Raw genomic sequence first — 14,324 nt, forward strand, 5'->3', positions numbered from 1 at the left:
CATAATAGCATCAAAGTAACAGAGACAAAGAAAGAAGGAAAAAAATACAGGGGATAACTTACAAAAAATGTTCATTAGAAAAGGATTCAAAAATTCTATACATCCTTTTTGCTTTTTTTAATATTTTATTTCTTAGGTCTTTTAAAGCTGTAATGTAATGATTAAGTTCAACTTTAAATAATGTAATGTTAGATTAATTATTAGACCATTTTTGTTTGTGTATATGGTATTTCCCAAACATAACTATTAAACTAGTCACTAAATTTAACTCCAAACTTACAACAAAAATGAATCTTTACCAGAGAATTGAATCTTTAATTTTATTAATGTAAATATTAGATACTCAATATCAATCTAAAACATTTGGGTAAACATCAGGTACTCTTCCCTAAACACACAGTAAGGGAGTCTCTTGAATGAGAGAAAGAGAGAAAAGACTAATATTCAGCTTATTCTTTAACATACAGACATATAAAATGACCAAAGGGACACAGACACATTACAGCAGCAGAATACCTACACTCTTAGAAAGATGTGTAGAAACAATAACACACTGCATGTGTAGCACTCTAATTTACACATTTTGTGTTAATATTAAAGGGGTGATATGATGCTGCTAAGAAGGACATTATTTTGTGTAATGCAATGTGTTTATGCGGTTTAAGGTTTAAAAAACATTATTTTCCACATACTGTACATTATAGTTTCTCCTCTATGCCCCACCTTCTGAAATGCGTCGATTTTCACAAAGATCTTCGCTCTGAAAAGCGACATGTGCTGTGATTGGTCAGCTATCCAGTGCATTCTGATTGGCTGAATGTCTCAAGCGTTTGACGGAAATGTTATGCCTCTTAACAAGGCAGAAATTTTCTAAAATCAGGCTATAAAAATCATGCTGATGTGAAAATACTGAAGACCAACACCTGTGCAAATACAACACATGGAAAATACAGAAAATACAATACGGAAAACAGAAAATACAAATATAGAACTGTCAATCACACTACAATAGGCTACTTATTTATCGGTACAAATTATATCAAAAGTGGAAAAAGTTGTATATCTCTCAAAATGAGAGATGTCACTCTTAACAGCCTGCACTGCAACACAAAATATACAAGCAGCTTCTCTAATTCTCTAACATTCTTCTTATCACAAAGAAACACCCGTTTCCCTTTTTAACCTGATCATCTCTTAATTGCTCAAATGTTTTAAATACCTGTTTGCAATGTGATTCATGCACAATTGACGATGCTCGTTAAATTTGCACTAATCTAGTATTGTTTTTAACAAACTATATTTACAGTGTGCAGCATAACGCAGGCTACTCTTTTTTCACTTTTAGTGGAAACACAGTAATCTGAGGATCTGCTGAAGTGTACAGAGATTGATCCAAACATAATTACAAACCACACAACAAACAAATCATATAAATTAACAAAACATAACTCGGATATGAAACACATATTTAATACCTTAAGCGGATCCTTGGCCAAAATAAATGATGAAAGCTGAAGCATTTTCTGCAGCATTGGAATCAGAGGAACAAATAACTAACAGAGAAGATTTACAAGCAATATTACAAACCATACCAACCTCTGAAAGTGAATTATCATATTCAAACCGTGGGATATTCGTGTAAAACATCTAATAAAACTGATCGAATACAGTTAACTCTAAAATATTCCTACGAAAACAGAACTCAAGAGATTCCTAACCTAGACTCAGTAAAATACAGAGGATATAAACAGAAATATTAATGAATTCAGTTTCTGTTGATTTGAATTGTGTTCCGTTACTCCGGAAGCGGAAGCGTCATCAGTGAGCGTTGCGCCTCCTGCTGGACACTCGTCGCATTTCTCACTTTAACTTCTCATTTACACTTTATTATTTCAGATACACTGTATTTACACGAAACACAGAAACTAGTGAAACACGGTAAAAATCTGAATAGTTTCCCCCTGTACGAATAAATTCTGTTATATACAGTGAAAGAGTAGAGATAATCACACAGATTTCTGTTTTTGTATATGGCATTTTCTCCATAAAGATTAACAAGGCCACATTTTGTGGTTTGTGTATAAAAAAAAATAAATAAATAAGCCCTGTCTTTTTTTTCCCAAGAATAAACTTTCATGCGTTTACAGCGGAGGCCTTCTAAAACATTCTGATAGAAATGCAGTTAAGAGATAAAAGTAAAAATAAGAGCACATTATCACACAGAAATCACATCAATACTACACCTAAGAAAGAGTATTTTAACAGATGAAGAATTTTAAAACATACGTCTCATATCTTATGTGTTATGGGATATTTTTCCACTCAAATTTCGATTGCTATTGTTGTATTTATATTCTGTCTGAATAAGTAAGTACTCAAACACACATCTCCACAATCCAAGACCCAGTTCCTCATCAGAAGATCTGTCCTCACCTTCAGATTGAGAGCGCTGTCGTCTGCTGAGAAATCCTGAGCGTGTGCGTGTTAAACTCAGTCAGGTCCAGCTCTTGAAGATCGAGTGAGGAAGTGTTCAGATAACAGCTCATGATGTATAACAGCATCTTTATAACTGCTGCTGAACCACAGAAACAACTGCTCCTCTCCTTGCCTCGCCTCGACAGGAAGCATGTTAGACGGCACTGGGGCCCTGAAGCTGTTTTTATATATATATAAGGGGATATAAATGCAGAAGATACACTGCCAGACAAAAGCTGAATAAGGCCACTAGAAATGGCATCTAATACTTCTGCAAACTCTTTATCAGTTACAGAGATCTTATGATAATGAAGGAACTCAGGTTTTAGTTAATGTGATGCTATAGGAACGGGAGTGTGTGGTCATGATTGACAGCTTCTCTGAGTGAACCGAGGCGCTGAAGGACTTTATCAGGATCTTCAGGAGATCTGTGTTGTGTGTATCTTGTGTTAACACACACCTCTTGTACAGCAATCAGCACACAACAACTGGAGCAGTGAGGATAATTAAAACAGGGTTAGGGACGTGTCACATCTGAGGGACACGGCTTCACTTCACTCACTACCACAAAACTGTATAATGTAAAAAATATATATATCTGAATCTCTGTTAAACTGTAATGTATTTCTGTGATGCGCAGCTGTATTTTCAGCATCATTACTCCAGTCTTCAGTGTGACATGATCTTCAGAAATCATTCTAATATGATGATTTGGTGTCAAAGTGTTTTTTATTTTTTACTACTGTTTCCTTTTAAGTATTATTTGTTTATTTATTTGTTTGTTTGTTTTTAAATGTATTTATTCATGCATTTATGAATAAATAAAGAAGATAAGTTAAGTTTCAGGAAAAGTTTCTTCTTTTTTTTTTCTCCCTGAGGCCATATCCAACCTGAACAATAAAAACATTCATAACTATACATTGTCCTTCATAACTGACACATTAATACATACTGTAGAAAACTGAAAACTGTACATTTGTAAACTACACACAGTGCATGAATTAATTTTCTACATTGTGTGTGATTTAAAACACGCAACTGTAGCTTGAACTCTTATTTGCTGTTAATCTGACAGAAGGTGGTGTTTAGCTTCGTGACGTCACTGACTCCGCCCACACATACACATCACTTCCTGCTCTCGCGACGGCAACAAGGAAATAATCAGACAGGCCTAAACAGGATGAAACCTGCAGGTATCAGATTTCCCTTTAAACACTCTATATGTAATATGAAATCTAAACATCAGATACACTAAAACATGAGTTTATTTTAATAATCAGTGTTATTAATAAGTGTGTGAGCTGCAGGAACATCAGAGAGTTTCACTTTCGTTTCAGTCACAGAAGCGTACGAGAAACAAATCTGTGAGTAAAAGACTGTGTTCAGTGTTGAGATGGATTCAACTGTGTTGATGAGTTCAGTAAACTTCTCTTAAACTTCTCTCAGTTTAATCTGTTTTATAGATGGTTTCATCGGGCGCACGCGCCTGGTCTGAAGTTAACTTCCGGTTTGTGTCTGTTTAACGGTCTGCTATGATGCTGTCTACAAACGCTGGTAAAGTGAAGGTGATGAGTAGACTGAAGTTGGGTTCAGGTGGTTGTTCTGTGGGATGTGTTTCCCATACATTTATTTATTTGTGGCACTCACAATATCAAAACCGACAGATTTTCCAAAAGGCATCGTTGAATGAACATGAGCACGTACTGCATGTTTAAAAATCAAAATGAGGCACGGGTGTTTTTATATCATTCTGAAGGAAGACTATCTTTAATTAATTAGTCTATTAAATTGTCGATGTCATTTTCATTTCATCTTGCATGTTATATGGCTCAAAAAAAATTGAATATCAAGTCAAGTCAAGTCATCTTTATTTATATAGCGCTTTAAACAAAAAAGATTGCGTCAAAGCAACTGAACAACAATAATTAAGAAAACAGTGTCAATAATGCAAAATGACAGTTAAAAGCAGTTCATCATTGAATTCAGTGATGTCATCATGCAGCTCAGTTCAGTTTAAATAGTATCTGTGCAATAATTTGCAATCAAGTCAACGATATCGCTGTAAATGAAGTGTCCCCAACTAAGCAAGCCAGAGGCGACAGCAGCAAGGAACCAAAAACTCCATCAGTGACAGAATGGAGAAAAAACCTTGGGAGAAACCAGACTCAGTCGGGGGACCAGTTCTCCTCTGACCAGACGAAACCAGCAGTTCAATTCCAGGCTGCAGCAAAGTCAGATTGTACAGAACAAACTTTCTTATCATAGAAAAGGTCTTTATTTTTTGTAATTTAATTCAAAAAAAGCAAACTTTCTTATATTCTAGATTCATTGCACACCAACTGAAGTATTTCAAGAGTTTTTTTGTTTTAATTCTGATGATTACGACTTACAGTTTAGGAAAATTAAAAATTCAGTATCTAAAAAAATTTGAATATTCCATTTTGAGCTTGATTAGTTTGATTAATTTAGAGTATAAATACTGGGTACCTCTTGGGCTAGTTTAGAACATGCAACAGTTGTTCAGAAGATGATCATCGACCCCCTCCACAAGGAGGGTAAGCCACAGAAGGTCATTGCTGAAAGTGCTGGCTGTTCACAGAGTGCTGTATCAAAATATATTCATAGAAAGTTGATGGGAAGGAAAAGGTGTGGTAGGAAATGGTGCTCAAGCAACAAGGATGACCACAGCCTTGGGAAGATTGTCAGGAAAAGCCGATTCAAGAACTTTGGAGAGCGTCACAAGGAGTGGACTGCATCAAGAGTCACCACGCTCAGACATCTTCAGGAAAAGAACTACAGGTGTCACATTCCTAGAACCAAGCCACTCCTGAACCAGAAAAAAACATCAGAAGCATCTCACCTGGTGTAAGGAGAAAAAGAACTGGACTGTTGCTCAGTGGTCCACAGTCCTCTTTTCAGATGAAAGTAAATTTAGCATTTCATTTGGAAATCAAGGTCTGGAGTCTGGAGGAAGACTGGAGAGGCACAGAATCCAGAATCCATGGTTTGCTGTCCATGATATTACTGTGCTTGATTGTCCAGCCAACTCACCTGACCTGAACCTCACAGAGAATCTATTGTGAAGAGGAAGATAAGTAACATCTGACAGACAATACAGAGGATCTGAAGGCCGCTATCAAAGCAACCTGGGCTTCAATAACACCTCAGCAGTGCCACAGGCTGATCACCTTCATGCCACGCTGTACTGAAGCAGTAATTCATGAAAAACTATTGAGTGCATAATTAAACCTGCTTTGGAGATCTTGAACATTTCTATTTTGTAAATCTTTTTTTGATTGATCTTTGAGAAAATATTCTAATTTTTTTGAGATACTGAATTTAAAATTTTTCTAAGCTGTAAGTCATAACCATCAAAACCGCAAAAGAGCGCATGGACAGTAATGCATTCACGTCGTGGCCGCATCACCACCTCAAGTGTGCCTTATTTTTCTAATAATTCAATGGCCCGTCGTCAATTATTCCTTACTTATATAATTCAGAGAGTGTCTTATTTGATTATATATGAATGTGTTATCAGTGTGTGTGTTCAGTGTGACTCACAGCAGTTTTGCAGGAAGATCTTCATGATCTATAGATTCTCAGCTCAATCTGCTGCAGCTAAACAGAAAACTGAACAAACTACAGACAGAAGAGTGAAGGAGCTTCACACAGTCTGCATGAATGAACATCACTACAATCTCTTACAGGACGATGAAGAGAGACGTCAGGAGTCAGAGAAGAAGATCAGCTGAAGACTGAAGAAAGAGACGAGGACAGAAACCAATATCAACATGTCCACCACAGATACCAGAGGTGAAAATCACAGTCAAATCATAGATTCAAATTATAATTCAGTCCATTCTTTCAACAGTATTAATGATTTGATGAGAGTCAAATATTAATGTAAGGCTTCCGTTTCATACAGTGATTGTTGCCCACAATCCTCCTCGCAGGAGAAAACAGAGCAAAAGCCCACCTCCTGATAGTAAGTCTTTAAACAGATGAAGAGATACTTGAAGTGATGAAGAATGTGTGGAAATTGTGAACAGTTTATTAACCTTCAAAACTTAACTTAATATGCCTCTTACTGGTGCATTTTATTTATTTTTTATTTCTGTGATGTTCTGTGATCATAACATGTTACATGTGTTTCAGTGAGTGATCTGAGGATTGTGGTTCTGGGTTCGAGCGTGTCAGAAAACAGTCTGGTGGGGAACTTCATCTTAGGACGAGCAGCGTTTGACAGTGAAGCTCCTCCAGATGTTGTAGAGAGAGTCGGAGGAAGACTGAAGGACAGACACCTGATGATCATCAACAGTCCTCAGCTGCTCCAGAGGAACATCTCAGATCATCAGATCACACAGACAGTGAGAGAGTGTGTGTTTCTGTCTGATCCAGGACCTCATGTGATCCTTCTGCTCCTCAAACATGAGCCGTGTTCAGCAGAAGATCAGGAGCGTGTGGAGAAGGTGCTGCTCTCTTTCTCTGAGCAGGTTTATCAACACACCATGGTGCTCACAACTCAAGAGCCCACAGAAACCATTGGCATCCTACAGAACATCATTCAGAAGTGTGCAGACAGACACTTCAGTCTTCAGAGGAGCAGCTCTCCTGAGGATCTGCTGCAGACGCTTGAGCACATTGTGAAGATGAATGATGGACGTTATCTGCACTGTGCTGAAGCTTCACAGTGTTTCACCATGAAGAAACAGAGCACAGAGAGACGTGAGTCTGATGATGTGTGATAGTTTATAGTACTGCTGTCATGATACTAACATTTAGACTTCAATACAATACTGGACTAAAATATCTCCAGACTGAACCGATATCACAATGAAAACATACAGTAGAACAACAGGAAATGGTTTATCTTTGTTATTCATAATAATAACATAGATGCAAGTTATAAACTAAAGGACAAATACGATAAAACAAAGACACAAATTAAATAAATAGGGCCCTATAAAATGTTCCCAAATTCTGTTTTCATTTTTTCCATTTAAATATTTCTGGATACTGTTTTACCATTTTAATTTTTCTAGACCAGGAGTCGGCAACCTCTTTCATCCCTTAATTCAGGTTTTTTTTTTTGACTGGATCCCATGATTCCATCTGCATTTTTAGAATCATAGGGCCCTATAAATAAACAGTGTTTTACTCAGAAACTGTGGCTATCAAAATGCATTCTTAAGGTACCGTTATTAGTAAAATGTGCAATCGTACTGTTTTCAAAAGCAGAGTATCACGATACCTTTTAGTGCCGGTATGTCGTGCAACACTAGTTCTGGTGATAAATGAAGATGTTTCTGTCAGTTTCAGAGGCTGTGAAGCTGAATCTGGTCGTGTGTGGGAGCGACAGGATGTTAAAATCCTCCGTATCAGAGCAGATCCTGCAGCAGACAGACAGAAGATCAGACGTGGAGCTTCATGATCGTCAGATCAGTGTAATAGAGCTTCCAGCTCTGACTCGTCTCTCAGAGGAGGAAGTGATGCGTCAGACTCTCCGCTGTGTGTCTCTCTGTCATCCTGGAGTTCATGTGTTCATCATCATTATTCCTGAGGCTCCTCTCAATAATGAAGACAGAGCAGAAACAGAGAAGATCCAGAAGATCTTCAGCTCCAGAATCAACAAACACATCATGATCCTCATAAAGCAGAGCTCAGAGCATCAGACAGAAGAACTCAGTGAAGAAACACATTCTGTCATTCAGAGGTTCGGAGGACGACATCAGTTCTTTGGTCCCAAAACACAGGTGTCCACACTGATGGAGAACATCGAGCAGATGCTGGAAGAAAACAGAGGAGAGTGTTTCTCCACAGAGACGTTTCTGGAGACGCAGATGAAGAAACTGATGAAATATGAAGAGATGAAGAAGAAAATTCATTCACTAGAGACAGGTTTACTCTCACAAGGTAATGAGCAGAAAACTAGTTTCGGTCTTAAAATATGGAGCTGGAAACATGACAAAACAGATTTGTATTTTTCGATAATTCGGTAATTAATAAACTCTGATGCATTTCCTCTCTTCCAGGTTCGTCAGAGAGAGAAGATGATCTGAGGATTGTGCTGCTGGGAAAAACTGGAGTTGGGAAAAGTGCAACTGGAAACACAATCTTAGGAAGAGAAGCGTTTACAGCAGAAGAATCTTTTGAATCAGTGACTAAAGAGAGTCAGAGAGAATCATCTGAAATCAGCGGTCGACGTGTCACTGTGATCGACACTCCAGGACTGTTTGATACTGAACTCAGTAATGAGGAGATCCAGAGAGAAATCACTCACTGTGTCTCCATGATCCTGCCTGGACCACATGTGTTTCTCTTACTGGTTCCACTGGGACGATTCACTAAAGAAGAGGAAACATCAGTGAAGATCATCCAAGAGACCTTCGGTGAAAACTCATTAATGTTCACCATGGTGCTCTTCACCAGAGGAGACTCTCTGAAGAAGAAGACCATCGATCAGTGTTTGGGAAAACCTGGATCTCCTCTGATGAAGCTGATCGAAGCGTGTGGAAACAGATATCATGTGTTCAATAATAATCAGACTGAAGACCGAACACAGGTGACTGATCTACTGCAGAAGATAGACGACATGCTGAAAGAGAACGGAGCGAGTTTCTACTCGTGTAAGATGTTCAGAGAGATGGAGAGAGAGAAACAAGAACTACAGATCAAGATCCTGATGGACAGAGTCAGAGAAAGAGAGGAAGAGATGAAGAAACATGAACAAGAGAAAGAGAGAGAAATGAAAGAGGAGATGAAGAGAGAACGAGAGGAATGGGAGAAACAGAAACTAGAGGAAAAGAGAAGAAGAGAAGAAGAGGATGAAAAAAGAAGAGACAAAGACAAACAACTCGAGGATTCAGAGAAGAGACTGAAAGAAGAAAGAAAGATGAGAGAAGATCAACAGAAGAGTCTTGAAGAGAAACTGAGACTCAGTGAAGAACAGCATGAAGAAGAACTGAAGAGAAGACGAGTGCAGTGCAGAGAGGAATATGAGAGAGAGAGAGAGGAGATGAAGAAGATCCGCTCTCAAACTGATCCTTCACTGCAGGTGAGTCTACAAGACTCTGGAATTTGGTCTTTTAGGTTTGTTCTGTTAGTAGTCACACATTAATAATAACCCAAAAACACACTAGGGCTGCCCTCGACTAAAGATGTTTCTGGTCGACTAGCAGTCATTCATTTTAAGCTTTAGTTGACTAATCGCACGCTTAGACTAGCCGTTAACAATCGGTTCGTCGCGGACTGCGTGACTTCACCACTTCCTCTGTATTTTTTTTTTCTGCGAGTAAACGACTAATAAAATTTTGGTCGACTAAAACCGCGTTCAGACTGCACGATTTTAGCCCCGATTTTGGCTCGCCAACAGGTTTTGAGAAATCGCCGACAAATGTCCGAAATCACAGGCAAATCGGTGCTCGTTCACGCGAGTGACAATCACGCATGAATGAGCAAAGACGCGATCTGAGAGAATCGCCGACGAGTCACCGACGCCCGTGAGATATTTGGCATGCTAAATATCTGGACCTGTCGGCGATTCAAAATCCTGCTGTGTGAAAAGTGTTCTGGCTGAAAACTACGTCGGCGATGACCGACAGCCAATGAGAGAGCAAGATACAGAGCAGCTGGGAGTTCGGGGAGGAGTTATAGACCACAATATCAGCAAGCATGGCTTCTTTTCTTTTTCTTGTTTTCGCTGCAAATCAGCGCACAGGCAATTCGTATTGCAAGCTTCTTGCGGGCTACCATTTTTAATAATAATCCCAGTCTCACGTGAGAACTCCGGTCTTGCACGCATGATATTGCGTTGTTTCCTTGTCACATCTCGCGTGTGTTTGGTTGTGAAACGTAGTTTGCATGCCAGACAGAGTTGTCGGCGATTCTTCCTATTGTAAAGTCATGCAGTGTGAAACCTTCTGTCGCCGATCCATCGTGCAGTGTGAACACAGCGACTGAATGCTGGCCAAAATAGTCATGCAGTGTGAAAAAACAGTGATCCGACTACTTTGAAAATCGTGCAGTCTGAACTCGGCTTAAGCCTCTTCTTGCCGACTAACAGTTAGTTGACTATTCGGGGGCAGCCCTACAAAACTCAGACAACTAACATTTCAAATGTTATCAAAACTATTTATTCAAGTTTTTACTTACTGAAAGATATGTGTTCAACTCCAAAGGTCACAGCCTACAGGAAACTGGAGACAGAATACAGGAAGTGGTCCTGGAGTCTCCGCTGTGCCATGATGGAAACTGAGAACAAACTACACAACAGAATAGAAAATGAAACAATTCATGAGGTTGAAGAAACTGATCTTCAAAGAGAACTGAAGAAGACAAGTGAAGAAGTGAAAAAATCAATGTCTGAATTCTTTGAGAAAGACAGAGATAAATATATACTGATTCAGTGGAAAACATCATTTGAAATCAAAATCAGAGAGCTTCAGGAAAACATTGTGAGAGAAACAAAGAGGAAATTAAATGAGATTGTTCAGCAGCGAGACCTGAAGAAAAAGATTGATGATCAGAGAACACGTCATGAAAACACTCTCTATGAAAAGAGCAGAGAACTCGCCTTAAAACTCAGAGACAGAACAAATGAAGAAACACTGAAGAAAGAGTTTGATTTGTTCTGGGAACAAAATGTGAATATGATTATCAGAGACACTCCTTCAATCAGAGACATTGATATAATGAGAGACGTGAGAGAGATACTCAGTGACATCTATGAAAGTGTTCCTGCTGATCACCGGAGGAAGAGCAGGGATATTTTCACTGTGAAGAGTTATTCAGATTATGTGAGGTATAAGAGATCCAGTGGAATTACAAAATCTGGTTTACCTGGGTTTTTAAGACTTTTTGGTTTCTTTCTATCTGGAGAGGATGAAGCCCAAATAAGATCATTCGTCACAGATGTTGTTCAGCAGACAGACAGAATGATTCAGTCATTTAACATTTCAGAGATTGGCTACAACATTATCTGTATTCAACAAATCACAGATTACATCAGAGCAAGAGTGACACAACATGAGGAAGAACAAGAGAATTATGTGTTCAAGAATGAATTCTTCATACACTTAGTTCTGTCCATCTGTAAGAGAGCAAACAAGATGATCACTGACCAACACAGACTGTTCAGAGAAACCAATGATCCTGTTCTCTATTTGAAGAAGAAGAGAGAAGAGTATTATAGTATTTTCGAAATACTGTCATGGAGCTGCATCAGCTGCTATGTTTGGAGAGATCATCTGTCAGAAACTGAAAGAGCCGATTGAGCAGAGCATCTACAAGAAGACTGCCAGAGATTTAGCAGATGAAATGAGAACAAACTGTGAATCGCTGAGAGGAAACAGATCAAATCTGGAGAAACACATCCGGGAGACACTGGCAGAAGAGGAGGATTTGAACAAATACATGAACTACATTCATAATCCCAGAGATCACTTCAAGAGTTTCATCAGAGATGAAGTCAGTCGGTACATCACTGATCAGTTCAGTGACCGTGTTTTACACACGATGAAGGAGAACATTGAACTCCTGGAGCAGAAGATCATGAGAGCAGCTCATCAATCTACTGAACATGTTCAAGAGCACAGAGGAGATGAATCTACTGAACGTGTTCAAGAGAACAGAGGAGATGAATCTACTGAACGTGTTCAAGAGAACAGAGGAGATGCTGGTTTGTGGTTGAAGAGTTTCACTCAGCAGATCTCAGATGATCTGATCTTCTCTGAGAAACACCTCAGTGGAGTCAAACATGATGATGTTGATGATTTTAATCTCCTAGAAGATGTGATGAGAAGAGAACTTACTGCTATAATGACTGACATCAGCAGCAGATTCAACACAAATACATTTCCAGTGAAACTGGACTATAAGTTCAGACCAGATGAGCTTCTGATAGATGACTTCTGTCAGTGCTGTTGGGTTCAGTGTCCGTTCTGTAAAGCTGTCTGCACAAACACCACAGAAAACCATCCTGGAGATCACAGTGCTCCTCTCCACAGAGTGAGAGGAATTAATGGCACATGTTATAATTCAACACAGAACCTCTGTACTGATATTTGTACAAATATGGAGGCAAATAATTTTAATGTTAATACACCAGATGGAAGATGTGTTTGGAAGAAAATCAAAATAGCAGGGGCTCAAAATGCCATCTGGAGCTTCACTCCTGGCCTCTCTAATCTAACCTACTGGAAGTGGTTTGTGTGCAGATTCAAGAGTGATCTGGAAACATACTACAATAAAACATTTCAGGGCAGTGGAATGATACCAGATGGATGGAAACAATACACAAAAACAGATGCTATTAAGAGTTTGGATGAATACATCTAATGTAGAAGATAAATTAAGACTCAGATTCAGTATCTCCTCTCAGAATCTTCTCAAGATGGCTGTGTTGAGTGTGGCTCTCCATCTGCTGCTCTTTCTCATTTTTAAATTTTATGATTCTGTGCCTGTCCCTACTAATTACAGACTGTTATATGTCACTGGTTTATGACCGCCAAACACTGTTCAATATTTGCATGTCTATCGACTCCGCCAAGAGAGACATTGGTGTGCCTCATTGATTTCCTCTACCTGCCCACACCCCCTGCTCTCCTGTGCTGCATCCCGCTGATCTTCCCTGGAGGCGACGGCATCAGAGGAACCACAGCAAGCGGCATGGAGCTGCTGTTTGGCTGTGGCATGTGTTTTGGACCCATGCTGGCCTATGAACAGCGCATCCTTTGGTGTCCTCTGAGTGCATCTTATTGGCTTCGACCTGTTGTCCCACACTCTTCGTCTGTGCCTTCACACAGTTTCCCCCCCCGCATTTGTCACCGTGCAGTGAATCTCTTCAACCTCTGACTGCTAAACCGAACAACAAAGCCTGAGGAAGCTACATAGCTACTTAAACAAGTACATGGCCTGTTTTTTTTTAAAATATTTATCAAATCAGAAATCATACTTGTAATTATAGGACCAGATCTTCTTCTAAATTATGTTTAATTGTGCCTAGAGCATATTCTGAGTTTGACACAACTGCCTTTTCCTCTTCTGCTCCTAGCTTATGGAATGTCTAGTCTTAGAAATCTGTCATACGTGAAGGAAATGTGCATGTTTTGTGTAGATTTATATCTCAATGTAAACAAACTTTATCTAACATATCTTACAAACATTATCTAACCAAAATAATGAGAATTACATAAAATAAAGTACTTTATAAAAGGATTAGTTGCATTCCTCGATTTCTGATTGGTCAGCAGCTGTGTTTTTTTCAGGATACAGCACAGCTATGCCCGCTTTACCCAACCAAAAAGTATATAGAAGACCAAGAGGTGAAACTCTGATGTTTTTTTTGTAACAACCACTAGGTGGCGCTTCAGAACCCTGCTGAAAAAAACAGCATATGCTGGTAAGGTATGTTTTGATGCTGGTTTATGCTGGTCCTTTTCTGGTTTATGCTGGTCCTTTTGTTGGTTTATGCTGGTCCTTTGCCAGCACATGACCAGCATAAACCAGCATCCCAGCATCAAAACATACCTAACCAGCATATGCTGTTTTTTTCAATAGGGAAGCGCGCTCGCCATTTTGGAATTAAAATCCCAACTGGACAACAGCACAGATACACAGAAATAGACAGAATAACAATGAAAGAGAAGTCAAAGTGGAATAAAAGAATGCAATGCCAGGCAATCCACTGCAAAAACAAAATCAGTGTGACAGTAAAAATCTTTCCTTTCATTGTTTTCCCAAAGACCCTGACAGGTAATTATTCACAAAAGTGTAAAAATGTTTTGTGTTTTGAAGTGGGACGTACAGTAGTGCTGTCTTATGCATCTGCTAACTTGAACTGTTTTTGGTCT

The 14,324-nt window shown here is 39.0% G+C and overlaps 1 protein-coding gene across 7 annotated transcripts; it reads left to right on the top strand.

Moving 5' to 3' along the window:
- Positions 1-3,599: 3,599 nt before the first annotated feature.
- Positions 3,600-13,689, top strand: LOC109065279 (scaffold attachment factor B1-like). 7 transcript variants are annotated; one of them, XM_042721159.1, is made up of 9 exons: positions 3,608-3,668; positions 3,813-3,839; positions 3,922-4,040; positions 6,183-6,288; positions 6,401-6,460; positions 6,631-7,200; positions 7,789-8,388; positions 8,508-9,529; positions 10,653-13,689. In XM_042721159.1, exons 4-9 carry the CDS (start codon positions 6,267-6,269, stop codon positions 11,745-11,747), a joined length of 3,369 nt encoding a protein of 1,122 aa, XP_042577093.1. In that variant the 5' UTR covers positions 3,608-3,668; positions 3,813-3,839; positions 3,922-4,040; positions 6,183-6,266; the 3' UTR covers positions 11,748-13,689. The 7 variants fall into 7 exon arrangements, with proteins under 7 accessions (XP_018937821.2, XP_042577093.1, XP_042577092.1 ...); XM_042721158.1 differs by having other exon boundaries at positions 3,813-4,040; XM_019082276.2 differs by lacking the exons at positions 3,813-3,839; positions 3,922-4,040 and having other exon boundaries at positions 3,600-3,668.
- The last annotated feature ends 635 nt before the right edge of the window (positions 13,690-14,324 follow it).

This window comes from Cyprinus carpio, chromosome B3 (genome assembly GCF_018340385.1).
Source record: "Cyprinus carpio isolate SPL01 chromosome B3, ASM1834038v1, whole genome shotgun sequence".
Classification (NCBI taxonomy): Eukaryota; Metazoa; Chordata; class Actinopteri; order Cypriniformes; family Cyprinidae; genus Cyprinus; species Cyprinus carpio.